The 27838-nt window shown below is 39.4% G+C and overlaps 1 protein-coding gene across 3 annotated transcripts in view; it reads right to left on the bottom strand.

Moving 5' to 3' along the window:
* Positions 1–27838, bottom strand: part of TMEM132D (transmembrane protein 132D) — a 269350-nt gene that overhangs the window by 179293 nt on the left and 62219 nt on the right. For 2 of the 3 annotated variants that reach the window (XM_061355391.1, XM_061355389.1), the window contains exon 2: positions 2389–3277. In XM_061355391.1, coding sequence (XP_061211375.1) covers positions 2389–3277 — 889 coding nt within the window. Of the gene's footprint in view, positions 1–2388; positions 3278–17663; positions 17793–27838 lie in introns of those variants that run through there. The other variant, XM_061355390.1, reaches the window with a different exon arrangement.

Genomic DNA, 27838 nt, shown 5'->3' with positions numbered 1-27838 from the left:
TACTTACATGTTTTAATAGGATGAAGTTTCTTCCCATCTGTCTTGATGCAATGCCTGTACCTCTGCAAACCAAGAGAATTTAGAGTTTATGGAGACTTAAAACTCAATTAGATCACAGAAGAGGTCTCTGATGGCTTTTACAAAATGCCAGCTGGAGATTCTTTTCCAAAGTCAGAACAGGCAGCATATCTCAAATGCATCTTTTGTATAGCTGACCATGTTAAAAGAGAACCTACATAATGTAATCACAGAATGGTTTGGGTTGGAATAGACCTTTAAAGATGATTTAGCTATGAAAAATGGATATACAAGACTAACATAAGATTGTAAATCCTGAAACAGAGCTTTACTTCAGTCAAATGCTATCTCAATTATCCAATCACTTGGACACATGTTTACTATAAAAGAGAAGGCCATGAAAGAGGCATCTTGTTTGACACTGGGGTTATAGGAGAAGCCAGAGTAAAAGGGTTTTTTTAAGCCAAAGGATTTAATAAAGATCAGGTTTTGCTCTTACCTGGTACTTGCTTTTCCCCCTTACAGAAGGGGATGTTTAAAAATTAGTAACCACTGAAAGCTGAATTTGCTGTGTACATGTCATGGATTTGAATGCAGAACATGGATAGTACAATTGTGACCAAGAAAACAGCTAAACAAAAACTCAGACATGCTGTAGCTAGATCAAACACAGGCAGGCAACAGCGCTTTAGAAGCAGAGCAAAACAGGTATTATAATTACTCTGGTATTGCAACAGATTGCAGTCTGAAAACCAGTTACTGGTAGAAAAACAGGTCAAGAAAAATCAAAACTCAGAAAAGCAACATAAGTAACAGTAATCTGTTACAGGAGCTTATATATCAAAAGGTAACAGTAAACTGATGTTTTTGAAGGAGAAAATGCCACATTTTCCATTTTGAACCAATTTCCGCTATCTATTTTAACCTTTTCTTTGTTGCGGTACGATACCTTAGATCTCAAAATAGAAAGCTAAAATTCAAACACATTGTTTCCTTTTAGTTCCAGAAAATTAGTTTTAGCAGCAGTCAATTGTAAGTTTGGGTGTTCAGTTTTCATCCTAATTTAAACAAAGCAAGAGTTCTGAAAGTTTTATAAACCTACAAGTAATATCATGGTTATAACTAGCTCTACTTCAACTGATAACACCTCACAGAAATACAGATGCTTTGAAGTCACATTTCTAAGACACAAGAATTTACAGAGTAAGAAAGCAACAAGCAGTTTTTACCTTGGCTCCTTAGACAGAAAAGAGTTTTAATGTTTATATTTTAACCAACTTTCATGTATAGCATTAGTTTCCATGCATGCCTGAAGTAATATATCTCTAAAGTCATTAGTACAGGGGAAGGGAGGGAAAGGGATCCCTGAATGCCTACTACAAGGAATGGCGTTGTCTGTCTTGAAATTATCAGTTGGGAAACAAATCTCAGCCAGATTGACTCAGAAAATCAAAACCTGGTAAGTTAAGGAGAGCAGATATCCTACTGGTGCTTGTCCTCACCAGAGAAGGAGGAAATAACATTCCTCAAGTCAGTACCTAAGTGCTGTGGTTATTCAGTTATATCTCACGCACTTGCAAAGGAGAACGACCCCATTTTATAGCAAACCACTTCCCACAGAAATCCCCACAGAAATCTCCCTGGTCAAAAGGGGTGAGGGGAAACAAACCATATCTAGGCAACTCCAGCCAGAGAAGTTTGGTCTCCGAGAGAGCTTCCCACTGTAATGCCCCAATGCCTGGAAAGCCATGAAGTACATGAACACGGCACTTGACGTTACATTCAAAAAACACCCACCCCCATCATTCAAACACATTCAAACACAACCACCATCTACTGGTTTTTGTTTTCAGAAATGGTTTTGCTGTATCAAATATCCTATATTTGGATAAAAGCAGCACCAGGCTTATAACAAGTTGGGAAGAGATGTTTAAGCATATAAATCCTACTTAGATGCCTAATTCTTGCTCACTTCCTATAAATACCTTTGTGGATTTGAGATGTACTAATCTTAACATGAGTTCAACGAGAGATTAAGAGAACTGCAAACTCCAGCTCAGGAGACTTTAAATGTTATCTCCTATTAGCACATAGATAGGTCTCAGCTCTACTATTTCAATTTTTGTAAGTACTCCTCAAAGGATAACTTCAAGAAAAGGCCTTTCTCACTCACAGAGACCACATCTCAGACAATTTATACCATATTAGACTGAACAACAGGAGAAATATTGAGTCAACCAACTGCAATACAATTTCTGTAGAGCAGCAATTGAAGGAGTGTTAGGCAATTTATACATGTGAAATTGACTTCCCATACCAAGAGTAGAGAAACAAAAACTAAGGTACCAAAGAAACACAAAACAGCCTTACCTCAGTGTGAACTGATCTTCTGTTGAATTTTTAGCAACAGATACAAGGAAAGTCAAAATGTCACCTTGCTTGACAGTCTTTGGTGCATACTGGATGGCAATATTATTATCCAACCTCATTTCATTTAAAGAAGGGACAGCATGTGTCTGGTAAAGGAAAACACTCCCAATCCTCTGCAAGGGAGGTCCTGACTCATCAATGTCATTGCGCCCCAGTCGGATCCCATTACTTTTCCTTACATCCTCCTTGGTGCATTCCCCTTTCTCATCTCCTGGTTGTATGGCATAGTAAAGCTCCACAGGGCTCCCTTCAGACTGATCCATGGCTTTCTTACGGCCAGCAACAACAGTGGGAGGGTTAAACCAGCTTGGCAGGAGCTCCAGCTCTGCCACACACAGCCCCAGGTCCCCCTTCAGCCTGCAGCTGCCTCTGACTTCCCGCGTCTCTCGGAAGGCGAACACCCGCAGGCAGGGTAGCTGCTCCGTGGTGCTATAGTCATCCCAGTCCCTGCCCACGATGTAGAACAGCACCTGCACTTTGGGCTTGCTCAGGTAAATTCTGTCACTCATGATGAAGGCCTTAAGTTTCCAATTAAAGGAGAACTTGTTAGTAGATCCAAATGGATTTGAAGACAACATTAGGTCCTGGGGCACTACTTGTTCAACAGAAAAAGGTCCATAGCTGGCATTTAACACAGGTGGCCTCTTGGATTTGTATATCAGAAAGGATTCCACTCTGGACTGCAAGCTAGAATTCCTCATAATATCCTGGTTGGCTTCCTTAAGAAAGAAGGAAACATCCGCATTGTGGATACGATAGGTCACAGGCAAGTAAGTCGGCAGTAAAGAAAACCTCTGTATGCTTTCCAGGATCCCTCGACTCTCAGTCACTGTTGAAAGGAAAGGAGAGTTTAAAAATCAGACCTCCAAGTCATACTGTGATATAACCTCACTGCCTTTACTGAGGGGATTGACAGCGCTATGGTTGGTATTAGGGGCAACAGGAAGCATCATCAATCCATGCAGAATTCACCTAGGTAGATGAGAATCTGTCTCATTAGCTTAGAAAACAACAGGTTATGACATGTTCTACATGGCAGCTAGATTAAAAGCAGTAGCTTATATAGGTTTACTCATGCTCAAAGGTCACATCTTCACTTGCAATACACATTTACTGTTGGAGAGTAAAATTACCCCATCAGCATCTGCAATGTAAGATCACTGCACAGGCACATTTAAAAAGCTGTGACCACTAAGGCAATCTGCACCTGTACAGGAAACCAATGCGATGGATTTACATCAAATGCTGCACATGGACCACTTAGAGCTCACTTCAACCTTTTTTTTAGCACTCTCAAGCAATACATGGACCTTAAGTGGTTTCCCTCACAAGGCTGAATTTCCCTTTAAGAACAGTTAGCACAATAGCTATTTACAAAAAAGCTTCTTTACAACACTCTGGTACTGGAGGATTTCAAAAGGAGCTTTATTTGCATCCAATTTATAGTCCCTTCCATTTCACTTCATCTACAAAAAGAAAGTTTTTCTCCTGTAAATATCAGGATTCATGGCACTGTTGTTGCCTAACCCTACATTGTTCCTTAATACAGCTGCATTATCTGTAGGCTGTACATCACTGCACACTGAAAGAACATTTTCAATGACTCTGAGCTTCTCTTAGCACAAGATAGCTATTTTAGCTGTGCCATCGAGCAATTACCTGAGGCAGGCTATCATATTAAAGAATAAGCTCTCCATCCTTTCTAGGAACTGTCAGTCCCAAAGAGCAAAGACATACTCTTAAAAAATACAGATGCAAATATAGAATGACCTTTTGAACATCCTACCTTCATGTTTATGTCTTCACAACCTAGGAGTGAAATAAATACCTTTTTTTCCATAGCAAATTCAAACCCTTGCCCTCATTCAGAAGAGTGACAAAGGGTTACCACAGATGGCATTCAAAGGCAACCCAGTTTCCAAGCTCTAGCCCACAGATGCTTTACTAGTCTGTATTTTTTGTTTTGACATCTGACCTAAATATTTGTTCATTAAGTACTGCAGCGGCCTAAACTGATGTCGGTTACTCCCAACCACCAACCTTCAGTTTATGTGCTGCAACTCACTGCAAATCCTAGAACAGGATGGAAGAGGCTTGTTATCTTCAAACCCTATGGGAAGGTACTGTTAGTTGCTAAAACCCTCCAACTTCAGACCACAAGTGCTCCCTGAAAATGATCTGGAGAATACCTCTCACAGCAAAGACCATTCTACCTCCCTATGAGCTGTATAACTCAAATGGGGAATTCACCTTTGCCACAAAGGAAGCCCCACTGATGCTACCCATAACTGACATGTCAGGCAGGGCACCCCCATAACAAAGCAGTTAGCGCAGGGAATCTCAATCTGCCACAGACTTTTGGACTTAATGATCTTTTTGTTGCCAACCTAGTTGATTTTAGGATTCCTGTGCTCCTGTTCTATACCCAGCAACTAAGAGTATTGCTATTTATTTCCCCTCACCCTTTGTGTAAACTGCAAATGCGACAGACTTACCTTACTACTTATGTAAGAGCATCACCTAACAACAACAGGGCTGTGATCTCAGCTAAGGTCTCCAGGCACTAACACAATGCAAAAAATAAACCAGAAAACTGGAGCAAAAACTTTCTATATGAAAAAGCAAAACCAGGCAGCTATTAAAAACAAAATAAAAACCCACAGAAACAAACCAATACCAAACCCTAGATAAGGGTGGGCATCACTCAGCTGTAAGACAGAAGGAACAAACCTCAGCACGAAAGAGGTCAGGAAAAAATGACTGCAGAGAAGATCACAGTTATGCAAATCTTTCAATCTTGAAAACCTGAAAGGGCACAACCAATAAGCAATTAAAATAAAAACCTTACTTTTAGGAGTTTAATTAATGTCAACTCTAAGGCCCCACCTGGAATTAGAAATAAAATCCATCTAAAGAATCAGGAAAATGGCCTCAGCACACATCCTCATGCGAGACTGCAAACCGCAACAGCAACAAAAGGCTGAAGTCCTGTGATCCTTAAAGGTGGAAAATTCAGGTTGGCTCTTGACTGAATATAGAGGAAGTTCCACCCAAGGCTTTTCTGCTTGTTTTCAGTCAAGAGTAAACTGCAGAGATTCTTTGCATACAAGAACACCCCTTAGTTTAGTCTTGGCCTTCTCAGCATTCAGCTCCCACTCTTTCCCCAGATATTCACTGAGAGCAGATGAAGTTTTTAAAGACCTTTTTTGAGATAATCCCCCAACAAAGATTTCTAACAACTCTAAATGGCTTTGCTAGTACTTAGAGTTGCAGGGATGCATCTCTTGTATCCAGCCCTAAGGCAAAATCTGTTCTGTTGTTTTACTCCTCAGATCCCCCAGCCTGTAACATCGTTCCTCCATCTAATGTCCCATTTATAAATTCCACACTCATTTTGTACTCCTCCCAACAGCCTGGCAAAGCACCATTAAACATAGTGAGGCATCAAGGAGGCAACTTAGAGAGAGGGGAAAAAAGCTCAGGGTATTCAATTTTTTATTTCCCTTATTTTGATTGCAGCTCCCTCCCTTGCATTCCACAGGGAGAAGTACATTATTTTTATATTATAGCTAACAGTGTTTCGTCTCATAATTTTTTAATCATTTATTTTAGTACTTAATTATCTCAGGGATTAAATATCTTCCTTATGTATTCTCCATCTCCACAAGACAATGTTCCTGAGAGTTTCTAAATCAATGACTCTTTGGAACAGGAGACCACCACAAATGGAAACACACAGGTGAACTGCCTATTACAAAAAGGAAACCATCTCACCAGTCAGAGCAGGGCCCACTGGGTTTTAGATTCGGGGGCAATGGTAAACTGGTCTGCTGGCTGTTGCACTTCCTACTACCATCAAGCTGTGGATGAGCACAGAATACGAATTGGCTTTTGCTGGAAGCAGACAGCAGCTTTCCAAACAGCCAAAGGCCAAAAATTCAACCAATTTTACACTTTTATCTGGGGAGAGTTATAATCAGTACAAACAGAAAAAAAAACCTCAAAACCTACACTGAGCTCTGCAGTACCATCTGGATCTTGACCGTGAAAGTTTATTAAGGATTCTGAAGGATAGGAAATTGAAAACAAAAACAACTATCAGTGGTTTGGATTGCAACCATGGCTGTTTTGGTAAAAATTATGCCTTTTTTTTTTCCTTTTTTTTTTTTTTTTAACAAAGGCAGAATCACATAAGATTAGCATTCTTGTGAGTTGCTGGGTAAGACTCAGAATAAAAGTGGAGTTTTAAAGATTTCAGTTGTATCATCTACCCTAAATATTGTATCAGATCTGTGCCATCATAATACAGGTATAACCCACCTGAATAAATAAGACAAGAATCACACAATGCCTCAGCTTCAATGTGTTAAACAAAATAAAAGATGGGTAACTGAAGTGCTGCTACAGAAAAAACATTAAGAAAAAATATACAGAGTTAAACTGGGGAACTGCAATTTATCTTTACTGTACCACCGCATCAGAAGGTTTGTGTACACAGGGAGCTTGGCAGCAGGATAACCGAGTGTAAGAGTACCAAATATTAACCTGCCTTACTAGTTCTATGTGTGGATGTATGGCACAGAGCACGCCATACTCTGGGTTGATAGAGAAAGGCATTCTATCAGACTGAAACAAACTTTGAGTTTAATATGATCATATAAGGATAGATTCCTAAAATCCACAGAGATTCACTCAACTTTGAATTCATTCGTCGTGGCAAGCTGTAACATCAGTTTATCTTAAGCCAAGACATTGCAGCTTCTTGCAGAGGACCACACCAAGCAATGCCTTGCAGTACTATGGAACCTCAAGGGGCAGACCCTTGACTGGAATAAGCTGCTACACTGCAAGGTCTAGTGAAGATCTACTGCAACTGCAGGGTGCTGTTACGGCATTCCGGATTCAGGAGATGCGCCCCAACAGCTTGAAACAAACCAATAAAATCTAATTTTGATGCTGTGCTTATGCCAGAAGCTATTATTTCTCAATCCCTTACAACGGCATCTGTGTTTGACCTCTCCTGCTGGGAACGGTTTGTTGAGGATTTCAATCAGTGGCCACCTGGGAAGAGATGATGCAGTAGGGCAGTTTTCGCTCCTCTCTCCTTAGTACATCTTCCCCTGACTGACACTGTTTTAAAAATACTTGTCATTGATGGAAGAAGCAAATTCTTTGCAGGTCAGTGAATATGAAAAAAATCCAAGAAAAAGGCAACACAATCAGTCTCCTCCCTCACAACCAAAGCTTGTGAGTATGATACATCCCCCAACACAGCATTGTAAACCTGCTGCATTTACCTTCCAAAAGGTCATACTGCTTTCTTCATTAGGCTATTAATTTCATACTGCAGTCTGGCTAAAAATCTTCAATCTTTATTTCTTTAATATCATGTAACAGCAGCTCTCAGTCAGTGACAAACACACCGTTCATAGCTCAGTTTTATTGCAAAGTTATTGACCATTGCCTCAGAAAATTGAAGAAATCTGCCAGACCACTAACTCCATTCTATATTGCTACATCCTTGGGACTTCATGCCCAAACAGTTACTTTATTGTTAAAGCTGTTCAATCCCCAATCATCCAGCATTCATGAGAAATAAAACACTCTTCCAATCAATTATATAATGCTACTAGGAAAAAAAGCCTTTTTCTTGTAGGTTGACGGGAACAACTTCTTAGGCAAACTGCCGTACCAGCTGCAAGCTCAGATGGGCAATGCAACAGATGAAATTTGTTACTGTACTTTGCGGGTTGAGATAAGTGCTTCTTTTCAGTCTACGAGAAATTTTGTTTAGATTCAGCTGTTCTTGAATCTTCTAAACACTTTTGCTCTCCTAAGTTTGTTAGGAATTCTAACTGGTTTTTAGCCAAGCTCTAGGAAAACCACCCCACCGAAACGTCAGTCTGGTAGGGTGATCTATTTCCAGAGCTGGAATCCAAAGTCACAAGGATACATATTCCAGTAAAACGTCTTGGCCTACAAGGATTCTGAGAAGAGACTTTTCATTAGGGACTGTAGTGAAAGGACAAGGGTTGATGGGCTTAAACTCAAACAGGGTAAGTTTAGGTTAGATGTAAGGAAGAACTTCTTTACCGTGAGGGTAGTGAGGCACTGGAATGGGTTCCCCAAGGGAGCTGTGAACACTCTATCCCTGGCAGTGTGCAAGGCCAGGCTGGATGGAGTCTTGGATGACATGGTTTAGTGCAAGGTGTCCCTGACCATGGCAGGAGAGTTGGAACTAGATGCTCTTATGGTCCTTTCCAACCCTAACTATTCCGTGATTCTAAGACATTCTGGTCTTAACCTAGTTAGGTGGCTGAACCCACTAGTGCCCCTGTTTAAAACTGACCATAAAATCATAGTGAATACCATCCCCAGGCCTATCTCAGCCAGTTCATAACAGAGGGATGATCGACTCTGCCAAGATGCACCACTTACTATGTTCCCATGTCTTACAAGTAAGTATTTCCTTATGAAGACATTATGACATGTAAAAATATTCAGTGATCACATTATTCTCAACAAAGCTGTGTAACACAAGACTGAAATAACGACTGATGTGAGGCTATCACTATTCACACTGGAGCACTGATTTCCCATCATTCTTCTCCTGCTTGCTAGGAAGAGGATTAGCAGCATCCATCTTCCATACCAGCATAAATAAAATACTCCACCCTATCTGCAGCAGGAATCCTAATCTTTCGTCCCAGTGTGGTCACACCATTAGAGAACAGTTTCCCAAAAGACACTCATGTTTTGGTAACAAACACCATCATTCTAAAGGACAAGTACCAACAGAACTGCGATAAAGCTAAATCAAAGTATCACAAATAGGAAAACAAAAATAGAACCCTGGAACCCAAGAGTCACACATTTATCTGCAGCAAACTGAAAATGTCTTCAAAGCCAAAAGTCACCGATTTCTTTTGAAGTCCTTTCCTTCTCAGCATTTCAGACTGCTCTACCTGCTTCACTTGATAATGCTCTCTGGAACTGTTTCATCTTGTAGGAAATTATCATTCCTCAAGAACAATGCTGTTCCCAACCTGCCAACATCCCCCCTTCCACCAAGTTATTCCAACTCTTGCTCCAGTTCTGTATGCCTGCGTAGAGCTTGTTACAAAGCAAGGGAAAGATTACCTGAACATCAAGGCCACAGACCATGAAGAATAGTGCCTCTGTAAAAAGGTGACTCCTTGCTCCTTGCAACAGAATTTCAAAGTTGCAGCTCTGTTCCAGAGTGCAACATACATTGAGCAACGGTGAAGTAAATGCTGAATAAAGCAAATTAAACTTTGCAGAGATACAGGCAAATCGTTTGGATCATTACTTCTACGAGGAATACACACTTGCAAACCATTCTATGAAAACTATTAAGCATTGCTACTACAGTAAGAAACAGGAAGCATTTTTAAGTTTTGGGTGCTACAAAGAAGGAAGTACTCTGATAGAATGGGCTTAAACTCCATCCGAATGTTCACTGCAGAAAGACAAAGTAGTTAATGCTTTACTGAAACAGAGGCTGGAAGCCTTTACAGCAGGCAATATTAAAGCCTGTCCATCAAAGCGTATCTTAGCCTCTTTTTCTTCAATCATGCCAGATTGCTCCTCTTGAGCCATCTTGTAATCCATCTTGCAATTTCTCCATTAACTCCACAATGAAATTTCCATGACCCGAGTAGGAAAAGAAGAAAACCTAATGAAATACAGTATAAAATTCATCCCAGAAGGGTCTCCAAATGCAATGCTGGTTCAGAAAACAAGAAACACATCTGCAGAGCAATCCTCAGTTAAGAAGTATGCTCTATCTTCAGTGATGAACCACTTGGACCAACTCAAAGAATTGTCACACAAGCGTTTCAAGGACTTATGCTTCTGATTTTGCCTACAGTAGGGCAGCAAAACTGGATGAAAGACTTTGTAGCCACGATCATGGTATCCCAGAGCAAGTACACGCTGATAAGTGTACGACTGGACTATTCGCCTGTTGTGACCAGTACAGGGGTATTTATGTTGTCAATCAGATGTTACTAGACCACAATGACTTTATCATATGGTCTCTCCACACAAGATCTTTCACGCAGGAACAAAATGTTTAATTTTACAGAAAAACGTAGAAGTTACAAACATTCAGAAATGGTCTTCTAGAAAGGGAGCTCTTGTTCCACCAAAGCAGCTGGCACCACAGAAAGGTGTTCTCAGTCTTAACATGAGCCACTATCAGAATCTTCAAAAGCAGGGTAATAAACTAAACCCAAAATGAATGCATCCATTTCACAAGCCTGCCTGTCAGCAGCCCCTTGTAATCTACCATAAATGATAAGTCTGAAAGTTGAATCAGAACATCAAAGGACTTCCATGTCTGCAGTGAGAGCAGGCATCTGATCTTGGTATGCATAATCTTACAGACATGACTTCAAGGATCATTGCAGGTCACATATTCATCCAGCACTTTTCATACTTTAACTGTTACTTGACTTGATGGGTTTGTACGTGCTCATCCCTGATACACACTTAGTGAATGCAGATTGTACTCCCAGTTTCTGCATCAATCCAGTTGATGAATGGGCCTGATTACAAGTCAGATAAGGTCCTTTTCACAACAGTGCTATAGCCTGATGACACAATATTTTCTATGAATATCCCATTTTACTGAAGTTTAAAGAAACTTTTGTAAATTAATCATTGATGTCAGAACAGACTCCACCTCATCACTGCAGAGAGATGAACAATCCTGAAGTTATTTTATTACTCACATTGAAAGACAGATAAAGAAATAATTTAAATAAAAGGGCTGCAGAGGAACACACACACCTTTACAGTACCAAGTGATGCAAAAATGATCAGAGAAAAAGCATAGAACAAAGGCAAGCTCCTAGCTGAAAATGCAGCAAAGTAATAATTACAGAGAAAATTATTAAGATAAAAGGCATTGTTTCACACAAGACCTGATGTCAGCCTGAACATGAAAGAGCAAAGCAGTGATGGGCACCACAAAGTTAAGAAAAACAGGAAAAAAAAAAACAACAACCAACTCACAGTTACATTAACTACTGGGGAACAGGGAAGGAGCAGGAAGCAAAATTCTTCTGACACTCCAGATGCAAAGCATCAATAATCATACAGGGGGCTGCCCCCAAACCATCAGCTGCATGTGATGCAAGGAGTAAAAAGTACTAGATGCCATAAGATGCATCACTCCCTCGAGTGTGCCATTGCTTACAGCAGTGAGCTTTTGTCTCTGACTCACTGGGCCATCTTGACACACTCCATCTCTTTTTGCTTTTCTGGAGTTTTGATGCATTTATTTAATGAACCATTAAAAGACAGAATCTCTCTTCAATGAATATAGTACTAGGCCAGGTGCTGTCCACTATGGCTCAAGGAACCCCTATGGTCAAATGGCTAAGAGCCAAGGGCTTCAGTTTCTAACACACTGAAAGATTTCTCAGGCTTTCAATGGCAATAGTTTGTGTCCTCCCTCCTCTCCTATGCCTCTAACTATGGAGAAAGAAAGGCATTATGATTTCAAATACTTAAAGAACAAAACTCACAAACTTATGAAGCTGAAATTCTTGCCAAGAGTATCTTGACTTAAATACCGTTTCTAGTGTAATTGTGTTCAGGAACCAACAAAAGGAAAGTAAGGTGGGGTAGCGGGTGTGTGCAGAGTGCGCCAGGAGCCTGACATCAATTGTCAAATTCCTCACAAGAGGGACAGAAATAGACGACTGTGCAGTACAGCACAGCCTTATACTCCTTAAATATACAATCAGAAGTTGACCAGATTCTGCCTCAAATATTTGCCTAACCCCTCCCTTTCATTTTCTGCAAGGATCCCCAGCCATTATCTATGACAGGAAAAAAATTCTAAGCATTAACACCTGACTCAGCAAAAGTACTAGGCCAGTTTCTGTTGCCTGTCTTTCATGAGACAAGCCACGTCTATAGATGCTAATCCAATTCCAGTGGAATGGGAACTGCAGCACAAGTGTTTATGGCTGCTGGCTGATCATTCTCCTCCTCCAGAGTACGTTCCTTCAAAATGAAGTTTAAATTTGTAAATCCATATTGTGCCTTTACATCTCGCTGCAGTCCCTATCCCTAACACTGAATTTGTACAACCAACAATCACAGTATTGATCATCTATTGCTACATTCGTTAACAAGAGCAAAAGATTTATCTTTTATAAGTCTTACTTAAATTACACCACAGTGATGGTACACGCAGTATATTTCTGGGAATGCCAATAAAACTAGTAATATTTCACTAAACACATCACCATTTTGGATTCTTAAAAGGAAGCGCAACTTATAAATATTTAAGTGTGTTCTCAGAAAGAAGATATTAATCCTTGCCCATGGCCGGGGTGTTGGAACTGGATGATCTTAAGGCTCTTTCCAACCTTAACTATTCTATGATTTGTACCTGAAAAGTCTGGAATTGGAGAACGCTATAGAGTATATGTAAGTTATATACACATATATGCACAAGCACAGATACAAGAATGTATGGCATGAAACACAGCCAGAGCTCATTAACACTGCTTCTTGGGTATTTCTACTCTTCACTGTGATCTCTGGTATAGACACACTGAACACAGGAATACACGCTGCCCTGAATCTATACATCCTCCTTTAAAGTTCTAGGCAACAAAGGTTTAATTCCTGTCCTATAACGCTGCTCTAAAATAACACATGCAGTCCAAATCTCACCAGCTTTCCCTCCAATACAGCGGCTATACTCATTAACAGAGATGAACAAGAACGTTATTGACATGTTCTTAACTTTTGAATCACAAGGTCTTTATCCTTCACATGAAGTTTTCTTTCTTTGCTCCAGGTTTTCTTTCTTTGTACACCTATAACCCTGACACATTCCTGAGCCTTTTCATCTTGTTGTCATCTAAACAGGAAACTAAGGTGTCTCAGAAGAATTTGTCTGAAAAAAGGCACACAAACATCAGTGTAACTAAACAGGCAAGTTTTCAGGAGTCTTATTCCAACCACTGAATGACACCAAACTTCTAAAAGGCCTGTAGCATACTTAAAGATGCTCAACTATCTCTAATAGCATCAGGCATGGCATTTTGTCTGCCTCTTTGTATGCCAGAGAGGAAAAACGAATGAAAAACCCACTGAATGGTCATCTCGCCTTTCAGGTGAGATCACTCAGCTCATCTACATTGGCAACAACAATCTACTTTTTCCTGGCTCAGAAAAAACTTTCCAGACTTAAAATACCTTTGAAAGTCTGACTTACTGTTCTAACAGAGCTGTGAAATACTATTACTTCTTTTAAAACAATGCTATTTTGCAATGACAGGTGATTTTGTAATTAAGCATTTTGCCCTTTAGAAATATACATGCCATATTACTCTATCTTTATTTCCAGCACAAGAACACAACGAATATTAAAGCAATGTGCTATTCTCTCAACTCTCTCTACAGCGTAAGAGGCAGAAAAGGTAAGATCAGTGAAATTACCATTTTATAGCCCTGTAAGAACTTTTTTCCCTATGCAGACAAACTGCAAAGGGTGTGAATCCTGAACTTACCCAGTATTCATCCACATAAATCTAGGGAAAGTTCTTTGGTTATACAGATCTCCAAAGTCTTATCTGGAAACTGATTAAACCTTTTCAAATCACTTTTTTTCTCTTCCTTCTCATACCTCTTTAAAAGTGGCTTATAGATAAGATGATACTGATAGAGATGCTACAGCATTTGACACTCTGTAAACACCTAAAAATAGAAAGATAAGACTTTTTTTTCTTTTTGCACCTGATGGTCTCCAGTGTTTTCTTTGGCACTTCTCTGGGAGTTCATTCTGTCAATTTTGAGCCAGTTTCACATCTCCTTGAAGATTCTAAAGGTCATATTAATATCTGCCTCAGCTAAATACCTTGTTTTCTTGAAGCCTGACTAGAAATTGGAATGTTATACCTGGGTGGCACAGTCAGAATCCCCTGAGGAGGATGCCATGATGTGGAGCCCAAAACTCTGGCTATTTAATTGCAGTAAAGTTCCTACTGGAAAATGTGGAGGATATTTGAAATTCAGCAGCAATAAAGACTGCAGGGGAGCTGTACAAGAAGCACTGAGAGCTCAAGATTATTTTCCCCTACCCTGCAATTATCTTGGATACTTAAAAATCCCTGCTACTTGGACATGAATAGTTTTGCATTCTAGTCCCACTGAGAAGCTTTGAACAAAAGATTTCAGAAGCACTGGTGAAAAACACACAATAGAAACCTCAGAAACAATAATCCTACATTTAAATCAAATTACAGATACGCTTTCTGCCAAACAGGTCTTCCACTTACAAAGAGCACAAACTGAAGCCCCTGTCATAGCAAGCACTTAGGCTGGTTCTCTGAGCATACAAAACAATTGTCCTCATGAGTGTCTCGATGCATACTTGCACATGTGAATCCATATGCACATTTGAAATAGTTTATTTTCAGCGTCCATGTTTGTGTGTAGTTAAGAGCAAATCCTACTGCAAGCAAACCTATTAAATAGCGTATTTGAAGTCTGCACCAAGTGGAATCTACAACTGTATAATTGACAGATGTTTCACATCACTGCTTGTAAATAACAGATTAAAAGAAGAGGTTCTCTAATTGAATGTCTACAGAACAAAGAGCAGTATCTACTAGGTAGAGCAAGACAGATGGTAGGATTTGTCTGCAAGCAGAAAACCAGCACAAAGGCATTACCCAATTTAAGTTGCATTTGGAACAACTGCTGGCCACTACCTTTTATACAGTGGGGCTAATTTATAGACTGAATAACTGGTTTTTCAGCTGCCCAGCTAAACTAATCAAAATGCAAAACCAATTCTCTCAGGTCAATCTGAAGGGAGATTTAGGTTTTTTACTTTGCATCACTATAAAAGGAAGAAAACAAAGGCAAAAAACCCCCAAACAAACAGAAAACCCACACAAACCCCACACCATAATAAAACCTTCAGAATGGTTTTAAAATTTTAAAAGAAAATTAATGCTTCTAATCTTTCTTCGCAAACTCCATCTTACTTTTTGAATGTTACTTCCACAGGAAAGCTATTCTGTGTCTCCATTTTAATCCACAGCCTTTCTATTCAATTGGCATGTATAAGAGGCACTGGATTTTTTTTTCATCTAGTACATTCATAATAAAGGCAGATCATTTAAAACTTGACATTAGCCATGCTTAGGGAAGCACTCTTAAACATACAAGCTACCTCTCATTAGTGTATCTAGATAATAATCAACTCAGTGGATAAATGGAATAAAATGGAGCAAATATTTTTATGCCTAGTTACCAAGATCCACAAATCACTACCAGCTGCTGTGTTATTACATAACGAAGATAAGGATTAAACCTGTATTTGGAAGACAACAAATATACAATTAAGAGCAAACAGAAAATTAGCGATTACTGAATCTAATTTATGTTACTATTTCTAAGCTTCTTTACATATCTATGGTATGCATTCAATAAATACTTAAGATCCCTTTCCTGGTCCAACCATTTCAAAATGGCTTGAATTGATCAAACAAATCACAGATTGTATAGACATTTACTGCCTGGCACTTTAGGAAATATCCAGGAATAAATCAACCAAGACAAAACACTGAAAGTGAAGGAAAGCAAAAGCATTAAAGTGACACATTAAAAGTGCTTTCCCAAATTGCATATAGTTCACAGAGGTGCCACATATAAAATTTAAGACTTGAGGGCATTAAATTGTATATATAGCAAGTAGTATTATTGGTACCATATCAGAAGAACTTCTAATCTTAAGTAATTTTGATACCTTACTATACTACCTGAAGAAGACAGATCAAGTTCACTGGTAATACCTTGGGAGGAGATACCTGTAATAGGTGAAGAATCTCATATAGTGTACAGAAATAGGAGAAACGCTCCCAATAAAAAGTTCATCAGATAAAGTGCATGCAGTACCCCATGGGAATCAGCAGTGCAAGCAGTTTGTGTGCTAAAAAAAGTCATATATCTGGTCCTTCCAGGTTGTTATGCCTCTGCTGCATGTGCATGCCAGCCCTTCCTCAGCACAGAACAATTAAATTCTGCCTACCTATTAATGCAACATCAGCTGGAAAATAAAATACCTTGAGCATCTCAGCATTTTTGTTTTCTGCCTGTTGCTTCCCTATACCATCCAAAATCCACAATTACCACATATTGTGACCATATCAGGACCCACAGGCTACTTCTGAACAGCAGAACATGCAAGGAAACACACCATAGTGGCCATCATCAGCACTCTCCTATGAGCATGGAACAACTCAGTATTTCACAGATGGTGTGAAACAAAACCCTTCTCTCTCATGTTAACTGAAGATTTCAGATTGGTTTTCCTGCCCAGTACCTGCGGTTTTGTTTTGGGAGGAGGCTGTTTTCTTTGTGGCTGTTGTTGCTTTTTGTTTGGTATTTTTTTAAAGTAGTGATCCTGTCAGGATGTTGCAGATTATTTACATTTAAGAGAACGCACAACCATCATATGCACTTACTGTCAGCTCTACTTTCTGAAAAGAGGACTCTTCTCACTCCCCCAACAGAGTACAACGTGATCCCTGCTTAGGAACACGCATAATTCCATAGGCTGAATAACTGAAGGCAGCAACAGATCACCTTTCCTCACAAATCCAAAAATATCAACTCCCACCCTTGTTCATGCAGAAACAACCCTTAGGGCTTATGCCCTCTGGTTTTTTTCAGTCTCTTTAAAGGTCACAGTCTGACATTTCAACACTGTTAGAAGCCATATAGGAAGTCTTCTTTCTTATATGTTTGTCCCTGCTTAAGTATTATTCCCTGGTAGTCACAAGGGCCAAAGCAACAAATTACTTCTCTGTAAGAAGACTTGATCTGGTAACTGTGCTTGAAGACTGATGAAAACTAAGTCAAGGCAGCTCAGCTGAAATAACGCTAGATGGAGAGAGATTAGCCATAAAACCAACAATCCGCAGGAAACATGAAACTAAAACATAAGATGCATCTTTCTTTCTCCTACTTAAGTTGAAAAAAAAAACAACAAAGATGAAGTTAGTCTCATTCATAGACCAGAGCAGCTCAGCTCTTTTCTATCACAGCAAGTTGTTTATTACCAGCTATGATTAATACTTCAATTTAAACAGAATTCTGCTCTCTCCACTAAACCATGACCAAAAAACACACGCCACCACCCCCAGAAAACAACTTACTTTCTTTATAAACCAGCATTTGAAGCTTTTACATCCCACCTTGTCCTTCCAAATCCATTTTAAGTGGTGACTGAGGTCACCAGACAGCATGAACCGCTCTTTAAGTAAAGAGGGAGAGTGAGGGGAGGAACTCTGTATTTAATTAGAGCCCACACCAGGGGATGGTTTGGCTAATTGCATAACTTAGCAAAACCCCAAGGCTGCTCCAGGTTAAATTAGTTTGTGAAAGCTTTCTACAAGCTTTTATGCTCTTACAGTACTCAGAATGTTATGTGCTCCAGTAATGCCTTTCCTGACTGATACCACCAGCTGCCCAAAGGTAAGAGTCAGAAAATCTCCTATGAGACAATTTTGCAGAGGGGTCTACCTCCTCACTGAACATCTAGCACTGAGCGGCCACAGCAACCGGGAAGTCAGGGAGCCACCTTCCCAAATCCTTCTGAAAGCATTTTAACAGGGAACGGCTGCAGCTGGGGGGGGGTGTTGCTTTTTATTTTTTGATTGTAGGAAAAACTGCAGCAAGGTTGTTCTTGGAAGATTTCTGCAGCTGTAATTAGAGAGTCTATCAAATATGTTGCCAATTAGCTTAATTGGTGTGCAGGCTGAGTGAGACCTGTGGAGGAAAGGTTTCTCATTACTTAAGGGGGATGGGGGAAGAAAGAAGTAAAGACCAAAAGTTCTCATAAACTTGCTAAGAGGAAGAGGAGCAGAGGAAGTTTTTGACTGCTGCTCATGAGGAAGTAACAGTTCTCCAAGTCTTTAAAGAGAATAAGATCTCTGAAGAATAGTTTCAGCTGCACCTTGCTAAATCCCACACATAGTGCTGGGATAATGATGATTTCCAGCTGGTTCTATTGGATTCCATAACAAGAGCTAAAGCTATGATATGGATTGTAAAGATATTCAGCTTTATCAGGACAGATATAAGAGCTGCAATCTTAGGCACTGTGTACCTTCCAGTAGCAGGAACAGATCACAGGATTTCTAATACTGCCCAGTGCCTGTTAGTTCTGGAGTGATGGACAATGAAAAGGCTACAGTGAAATAGTGAAGAAGTATTTATGTTGCTTTTAAAATAAATTTCAAAAGGTTCACCAATAAGGTAAATGTCAAATATATTGATTTCTTTGGTGAGCACTGTAGATTTGGTGGGTATCACCTGGAGCGTGTACATACATGTTCACACACAAACACTCCTATCGTAAATGTGCTAAGAAATATACAGCATTAGAACACTATCCAAACTATAATTTTGCACAGGAGTAGAAATCCTAACCTGTTCCTATTATTCTGTCTTACCTACATGAACATTGTATGTGTACCCATAAAGTGTATAAAGTATCAAAAGTAAAGTACACCTATATAGCTTTTGAAGCTACATGCCATGCCTGTGACTTTAGTGACAAGAGACTTCAGTGCCATGCAGCTTGGTTGTGATTAAATTTATTCCAAGGAAGCCAAGAGCGAACCAAAGAGCTCAGTAAGACAGAGATCAAGCTCAGACAAGCAGAACGTTAAAGCTGACAGTGCCCCATGATCATATTCAGAGTCTATTTCTCCACATCTTTATTTTTTATTTATGCCCTGATTTAAGTGCAGCTCCAAGCAATGGAATTTTTCTGGGATTGCCCAGACATTTGATCTTTGCATCTCAAGAGAATATATGAAATTTCATCTCAAACCAAATCTAAGCTTTTTTATCTTAAACCTTCAACTATGTCCAAACACAGTCAAGATCCAGAATCAAACAGCTCCTCTTTGCCTCAAACCTTAACTAGGATGGCCTCCAGGCATTAGTATTCTGCATTCATAAGAAGTCAGCGAACTAAAAGAAAACAATGTCTGAAGAAAAAGAATCTAATCAAAGCTACAAACCATAGGGGCTTTGTCTCATGGCTAGTGTCTCCTGACCGAAATACAGCTTAATTCACATCACTGCTTCAAGTACTTAATGATTTTCAGTCTTTTATAGTGCAGATCAATTAGGTCATCATGGTATCGTGGTGAGATTAAGTTTAAGTAAAGTTGTTCCCCTGTGTTCGTTAGCCTATAGGAAGGTTTAGTCTCTGACCAATTTCCAGTGGGCAGGTTTTAGCAGCATACATTACTGATCAGAGACAGAGGGTAACCTTTAGGAAAAATGTTTCAAGTATCAGATTTTCATGCCAATAATAAAGCCAAGCAATATTTTTATAAATAAAGTCAAAGGAAAATACAATAAAAATGAAGCTATGTATTCCTGTACCCCAGTGAAAACTTTGTACTAATGGAAAAAATAAATGCACAGCAAGTTTTTATTCATAGCCCTCATATCTAAAGGTCACATATATCCTACTCAAAAATACACTACAGTGCTCACCAAATGCAGACATGGAAATGAGCCTATCAAGAGCAGAACAGCACTTACTAATGCATAGCACACATTTCTGTCTATAAGTAAAACTGCAAGGAAAAGAACTAAAGGTAAATGTACCACAATTAGGTAAAAGAATAATAAATATCCTCCCTATATTATTTTAATACTCCTCTGAACATTTTATACTGCTCAATTCTGCAAGAAATTTCAGAGGGGCTGTTGGGATTTTGACCTTTCTTGGCAGTGTTACTTTCCTGATGAAGGTCTGTGCATTAACTGGTAACTACTCCCATTCATACAAATAATGTCCATTTTAAAGTTTCGGCTGCAGTGCAACACCTAATCTGAACTGCTGTCTGCAAAAAGAGTGGATTCAGCACATCTTATTTACGTGCTTATCTAAATAGGAGGAAGCTATGCAATATAATTTAATGTATAGAGCAGTTTGCTAATAGGGAAACCATGCTCTGAGCAGCTTTTACTCAGAAGGTTTCTGTAGCTTGAAATCTCAACACTTAATACAGCAGAATTTAATTTTCTGGGGCACAGTTTCTCACTGACACAGGTGCCCTTATAGGAGAATTTACAGTGTCCATTATCTTCTCAAATAGGAAGCACAAGAAATGACCAAGCAAGAAAAGACATTATAAAAGACTCCACTTAATCTGAGATTTGTGGGAGTAGGGCTCCAGTTAAACATCAAAAGCTAAGTTCAAAGTACAACTGAAACAAGACCTGCAGGTGATAGTGTGTAACTCCAGGAGCTGCCCTGCCCATTTAGACAAATCATGACTGGAATTTCTACACAGTCATTACACAGCACCATTTATCTTGCTTAGTGTCTCTGAGTAATGGAGAGGACACAGACACTGACAGTCTTACAGAAGATTCATTACCTGGGCCACTGAGGAGGGGAGTAAAGAACAAACACAACGCTTTTCATCTCACTTTGACAGAATGGCAGAGGAATAAGTAAAACTGGTCAATACACTCCTGGGAATACCTGACTGTCAGTTTGCTAAGAAGTATGCACACTTTTTGCCTGAGGCTGGAAAAGCAGCTCTTAATTGGAATCAGATTGTGACCACCACACTCACAAAACCCCTGCTTTGTGAGCAGCTCAACAGATCTCAGCCAGGCCACCTGAGAAGTAAGGTACCAGTCTATTCTGATTTCTCCACAGTTAGGTGGTCTTTTCCTCTCTTTTGGGCACTAAGAACCTTTCAACTTTGCACCAGGGGATGAAGTGTGCTAGACTGTTCTCTAGCCTGCCATGGGCGATCAATGAAAAATTCCCCATGTCAAGCTCAGCAACAGGTTTCACTGCAGAATAGAAGCATGAGTCAAAGCTCTACTTCTCAGGAAGCCTTCAGTTACCAGTGTCTGCTTCCAAACAGTTCAAGGCTGTAACTTTCAATCTGTTATTTTATGATAGAAAGACCCATCAAGATGCAAACAGTACAGCAAATCAAGACAAAAATCTCTGTGTAAGGAAGTACACGAGTTGTGACTTCATCACATTGAGACACCATATAATCCACAAAGACAGTAGAAACATACTTTTTGTAGTAGGAATCACTAAAGAGATGCAGGATTATTTCTATTGAAGTTGACATCCTGTTATTTGCCTGCTTGACTTCCTTCCCTGGTCCATGCAGGTCTCCATAACTGCATAGATGTACAACTGCTACTGAAACCAGCCCACTGGGCAGGTTCAGCAGGAGCTCAGCCTGAACTAGCTGACATAACCAGATACTGGAAGGTCCTGCTGAGGTACAGAAAGGAGTTGGTAACTTAAGGATACTTAAAGGTAGAACTTGGAGGTCCTAACAGAAATGTGCCAAGAAACAACAGGATGAGGAAAAAAGCTTAAACTGAGGTTTCTTCTGTCCCTGTTTAAGTTAGTAAGAAAGGAACACCACAACGGAAGAGCCAATTTAGGACTAGAAATAGCGCATATAAACTGCACTAATTAACACATAATTGCAGTACACAAAACATTTACAAGCACAAATACTCACTGAACTAAGAAAAGAACTGCAGTTCTAGACAGGAATAGGTAAATCCTGCTAACCTAGTTTCCAAACCTCACACATGGAATCCACCCTTACAGAAGTAGATTCAGTGTTGAAAATTATCAGCTGCAGTTTGCTTTAACGACCCACTAAGTAAAGAAGCTTCTGAATACTGGTAAATGCCATCCTGGGTGGGGAAACTTAATCTGCTTGAAACAGGACAAATTACTCTGTTAGCTGTGTAGAGCTCTTAGGAAGTTTGAGTCCCTGTCACAGATTCCGCTGTTGCCAGCACTCTCGTGGAAACCAAGGCTAATTAACAAAGAAAGCAAGAGCAGGATCATATTTAAAGGTGTACAGGTAGATAAATATACTTTCTACATGTTGGAAAAATTCAAAAGATGAAAAGGATAAAACCTACCACGAGCCAGCATGCAGTGGCAATCTGTCAAAGGTGCTCTGACTTCATTATCACCTCCAAAGTACAGTTCTCCCATTGTGCTTCAGCCATGAATGTAGCACAGGGAGATTTCAAAGCAGGCTACATAAAACGTTTTCTTGGCAAAGATCCATGGCTTTATGCTCTGAACCATCTTTTATGTTATGTTTGCTTTCACTGCTCCATTGTGATTTTAACAATACCGTGGATAATAAATGAGTATGTTTCACAACTTGGTAAGATAACCAAAATGCCAGCCTCTACCTAATGAGCCTTATAATTGAGTTGTAATGAATTTTATGTAGTGCAGTGTAACTTGAATGGTGCAAGGGACACTGGAAAGGTATTTAGGAGGGAACAGTCCTAACACCTCCATTTTCAAAAGAAGAGATAAAAATAATCACTAGTTTACTCACACATTTGTTATTCCTGACAGCGTTCAATTTAAGACCATGAGATTACTCATATGAGTAACTCTGTCACAGAAATAAGGCTGCAGAAATAAGCCCCAAGAGGTAAAGGTGACAGCATTTAGAGGGCTCTTCTTCATGCAGTATCCAGCTAGAACCATGTGACGTACTCCTGTGAAGAAGGGGTTTACTCTAACATGCCATGAAAGCCTGGGAGTTCTGAAAAAGCTAACAGCCACTTATAAACATATTTTCTACTGCTCAGGATTCAGGGAGAAAAGTGAGAAATCTCTATTCTTTTTCTTGTTTCTCTCTCTCTTTGATGAATATTACCTCACTTGGATTTCACCTGGAAAAGCAATTAAAAATGAAATTAGGTCAATGAAATCAAAGAAATACTTTCAGATCTCCTAAATTGCTGGCAGCCTTTTTAACAAGAGGAATGGCAAATGACAACTAACAAATAATAAGCTTTCACACAAAACATTCTTGAAGCAAAACGTGTGAAATTCAAACAAAGAGCACTTGTGTGAGTACCCAGAATATTCTGAAATACATTTAATCACTTAAGAATAAACAGTGGAAGGTACAGTATTTACTCATGGAAGAGTAAAGAAAAACAAGCAAAGTAACAAAAATCCCCACGTTTCATTATGTTTTGCCCAAGAGGTGCCTGTAGCCATTTTCAAAGATGGTATTGAGATTTTCAGCTTGTCACCACACATAGCTGCAGACACGCTGTCAGGAAAAAGCAGTCTCTAAAAACATTTCAGAACTTCATGAAGATTTGTGACACACAGAAGGTCTGCAACACTGCTGGGTGGATTTCAGATAGGTTAACCCAGGAGGAGCAGCGGTGCTGCGGAACTACACAAATGGGCTCTGCACCCTCTGCACGCACTGGTGCTAACTAACAGGCAGCTCAAGCTTTTATTCCTTCCTCCATGCCACTGCCAGAGGATTAACCCAAGCTGAAATACTTTGTTATCTGTAAAAATACTACTGACTACTAAAATCTTATCCAGGTAGATATTTGCTTAGATAGTAGAGCATATTCCTACATGGATACTTCTCTGGTTTAGGTTTTTATTACATTCATTTTTTTTAATTGGGACTGCACACTGCTAGGTTGCCACAGAAGGCCTCCAGTTCAGTGGGATGCAAAAACATGCCACTAAGGAAGATTATTAATGTCATGGTTATCTTGTTGGCACAAGTCAGGAGTGGAGGATCCCAAAAAATTTTGTTGCTCCAAGCTTTCTTGTGTTAAAAGTACGCGGTCGTAAGAGCTGAACACAAACCAGTAATTTCACTTCATAGGAGTCTGAGTCAATATCTTGCCAGGGTCTGCAATGCCAGGGGGATTTTGTATTATCAAAGGATTTCAAAGAAAAACTGGATGAAATTCAATTTTATGCAGCCATGTGTGCTTTTGACACGTGTAATAAAAAAACAGTCTGATCCAAATCTCCACACAGCCAATTAGAAAGAGCTCCAAAGGACTTCATCTTAAGATCAGCTTCTCTGTCTAAATTTTGTGCCATGATAGAAGCCAAGACAACAACTGAAGTACTCTATAAATTCACTACTTTTCAGAGAGGTTGTGTGGGGCCAAAAATGTGGCATCGATGAGCATCATGTAGCTATGCTGATCCAGGAACAAGAGTGGCAAAAGTAGTAATCATTCTGACAGGCATGTTGTGAGCTCTGTTGGGACTGCATCTGAAATAAAGGCTTTGTGTGCTGTCTAGGGAATGAGCTGTGCCTTACAGCCAGGAGACTCATTTCTGTATCAGCAAAATATTCAAATATTGGGATCAGGTAATAAGTGATTTACATATACCTCAACTTTCCCAGCAGGCACACTAAACTAAAACCAAAATCTTCCCACTGACACTATCTGTTCTGTTATCAGGAAGTTCCATTTCTGAAGTTTGGCTTTACTCAGCTTTCCTATGTTTTACAAGCCTGATGCTTGGACAACCTGGCAGCTTTTTAGCTCAATCATATAAATGTCTTAATACCCTGCATTGATCTGGAATCAACACAGTTGCCAACACACAGATAAAAAGCACCTGGGGAATTTGTTGGTTGTTATTTCAAGCTGTTTATTATTCCTTGAGGACTCATATGAACACTCAGAACTATCATGCCCACATTAATACTGCTCTCCTACACCTCTGGGTACAGTAACACTGTACATTAAAGATGCTTTAGAAAATTGTTTGTGAGTTGATATTGCACTGGGATTACTTTGTACGGTCTGCAGCTTTGCACTAAATAAATACTGGAAAACTGCATGCTGCGAAGTAGGCCGTTTGAACTCCTCAGTCTGGCCTTTGGAACACAGTTAAGAATATAAAAAAGCACTGATATTTACCAAGTTATATTTTAAATCTCAGATTTGGCAGGGCTGTGATTAATAAAGACTCAAGGAACTTTAGTAATGCTGTGCTTACAGGCTAGCACTGGAAAGCAATCGCTCACAGGCTAGCGAAGGAGCGCTTTGCAAGCTGTTCTTGTTGCCTGTATGGAGGCAGAGATCCCCATTTTTATCGCTATAGTGCAGTATGACAATGGACTATGAAAAAAAGGTACCCCAAGGAGAGCGGAATGAGATGGAAGCATCAGGAGAAAAGCGGGAGAGAGCATCCAAAAATTCCCTGCTGGACTGCCTCTGATCCAGTAGCAGACCATCAGCCACAATTATACAAATAAGTTCAAGTCATGCACTCATGCAGTAAGAAAAATCCTATTAAGTGGAACAGATTCTATCGCCATGAGGAGAAACAGGAGCAAGGAAGCAAGAATGAATCAAAACAACCAAATCCAGACATCCAAATCAGTCCTAATTCCATTACAACCACTGAAAATAATTTCATGCTGAAGTAGGGCTGCAAGGAAAATCTGTGGTACCAGTTTTTCAAGACTGATCTCAAGATATATCAGTACAGCCATAAGCAAGGTACATTCTGTATGTAAGTACTGAGTAATACACAAACTTGCATAACCACAACTTTACAGATGTGCTGGTAGATAGATATTTTAAGCAAATAAAATTTCCACTAGTGCCCTGATTGAGTGAGCAAAAAATTCAGTTCCCCTTGGTCAAACAAGCAGTCAGTGACACATTGTAAATCCTAGCTGCTTGACTGAAAAGACTTACACTCATTCCCCTACACCAGGTTTCCTTCAAGCTACAGCTGCGAAATCACCAGCTGGATAAATGAAACTGTGCTTCTAATGACGAGCTTTGAAAAAATAACTCATTAAAAATCTCAGTAAAGTTTAGATACAGAAGTAACCACATCAAGTTAAGAGCAGGCAATTCTCTTGGGTCCTGCAGAACTGCTAAAATACAGTTTAAGTAAGACATTGCTCCAAGCCATTTCAGCAGCACTTCTGGAATTTCAGGACAAGAGTGATTTGTTGCTTATTCAAGCCAGGATCTTCAGGTATCCTAGAACAAGGTTCAAATTCAACTGAAGCAGAGAGAAAATTCAAGTTGCAAGTTTAGGCTTTTATTAGACTCTAATGATAAGAGACCTTTATATCTCATCATACTCCAATCAACCACTTGTGTTTTGTAGCACAACCACGAGATATATAGGGTTATTCCAGTATTCAACTTCTCAATTTGCTTACTTCTGAAAATCACAGACACTTTCCACAGTCCAGATGGACACAAGCTCCTATGATAACAAGTCGACGAGACTTAAATGTCATTCCTGAATCTAAACACAGATGAAACACTGAATTAATTATAAGAGTCCTAAGGGAATCTAACTGCAAAATTCCTAAGCCTAAAGGATGAGGCTAAAATAGCTTTTCACAGGCTCTTAGGAATATTAAGCTTTTATCCTTGCAAATATTAAACTTCATCCAAATGGGGCTTAAAAAAGATAAACAAACAACAAAGCTGTAAATGGTCTAACGCATACTGATTTACTGTGATCCGCAAAAGCACTGTTATTATTGATGATAATATTTTTTTGAACTATGTGCAGTTGGGAACACATCAAATCCCTCCCGTATTTGCAATGAAACCAATACAGAACTCAAATTAACAGCTATATAATAACTGAAATTTTACTTCTTTATTACCAGTTCTAGCCAGTACCACATAGTCTGTAAAACAATTCTGTAACACATTATGCAAACCACACAACTGAAGTCTGTACATCACAATTGTCAAAAGCCAGGAAACACATGCAGTTGGCAGTAACGTTATAGCGTTCTGGATTGTCAGCTCTTGTTTATGATGCCAAATAATCTCACTTCATTCATCTCAGAATTGTTTTAAGTCTCATCTGTCCCAGTTCCTTGAGAAAAAGACAACCCAAGATATCTTTTATGATCCTTTTAAAGCAACCTACTCTTTGGCTACTCTTGCTCCTTCCGAATGACTCTTGGAGTCCTAGTACTTTTTAGAGTTTTAAGTAATGAATTTCATAAACTCCCCATTCAGTTAACATGCAAGTGCCCTATTTATTAAGACTGGAATTTGCTGACTGCACCTTTGGAAATACCTTAAATAATTCTTGAACTCTTACAGTAATGGTGTCAGCAGCCAAGTCAATTAGAAACCTAAGCCAATCTAAAGAAAGCAGCAGTATGTAGTTTTATAAAGCACCCTGCCCCAAGTGAGAGGCGTCCTTACTGCAAACAGAGTGCATGCAGACAATTTGCTGTCCGGACAAGGCAAAACACTTCATGAAAAGTCAGCAAAAGGTTTAATTCAGAAGAATTTGGCTCTTTTGGCTTGGGCATAGATTTTCAATAGTGAAGCTGCAAAATTCAAAATTGATTTTACATTCTAAATGCAGAATCTTTCATTTACAAGTTTTTAAGTGCTCAGATTAGAGTTTTTGACTATAGATTCTGCTGTTGCTTATTATTTTATCTATTCTGCCTTCATATTACATTATATATGCATGAATTCACATAGTAAAGAT

This window comes from Neopsephotus bourkii, unplaced genomic scaffold, assembly GCF_033783945.1.
Source record: "Neopsephotus bourkii isolate Nb327-2 ecotype Australia unplaced genomic scaffold, CSIRO-AGI_Nbou_v1 NB_795, whole genome shotgun sequence".
In the NCBI taxonomy this organism is placed as follows: Eukaryota; Metazoa; Chordata; class Aves; order Psittaciformes; family Psittacidae; genus Neopsephotus; species Neopsephotus bourkii.
The sequence above is the reverse complement of the archived record's forward strand: the minus strand, read 5'-3'. Positions and strand labels throughout refer to the sequence as shown.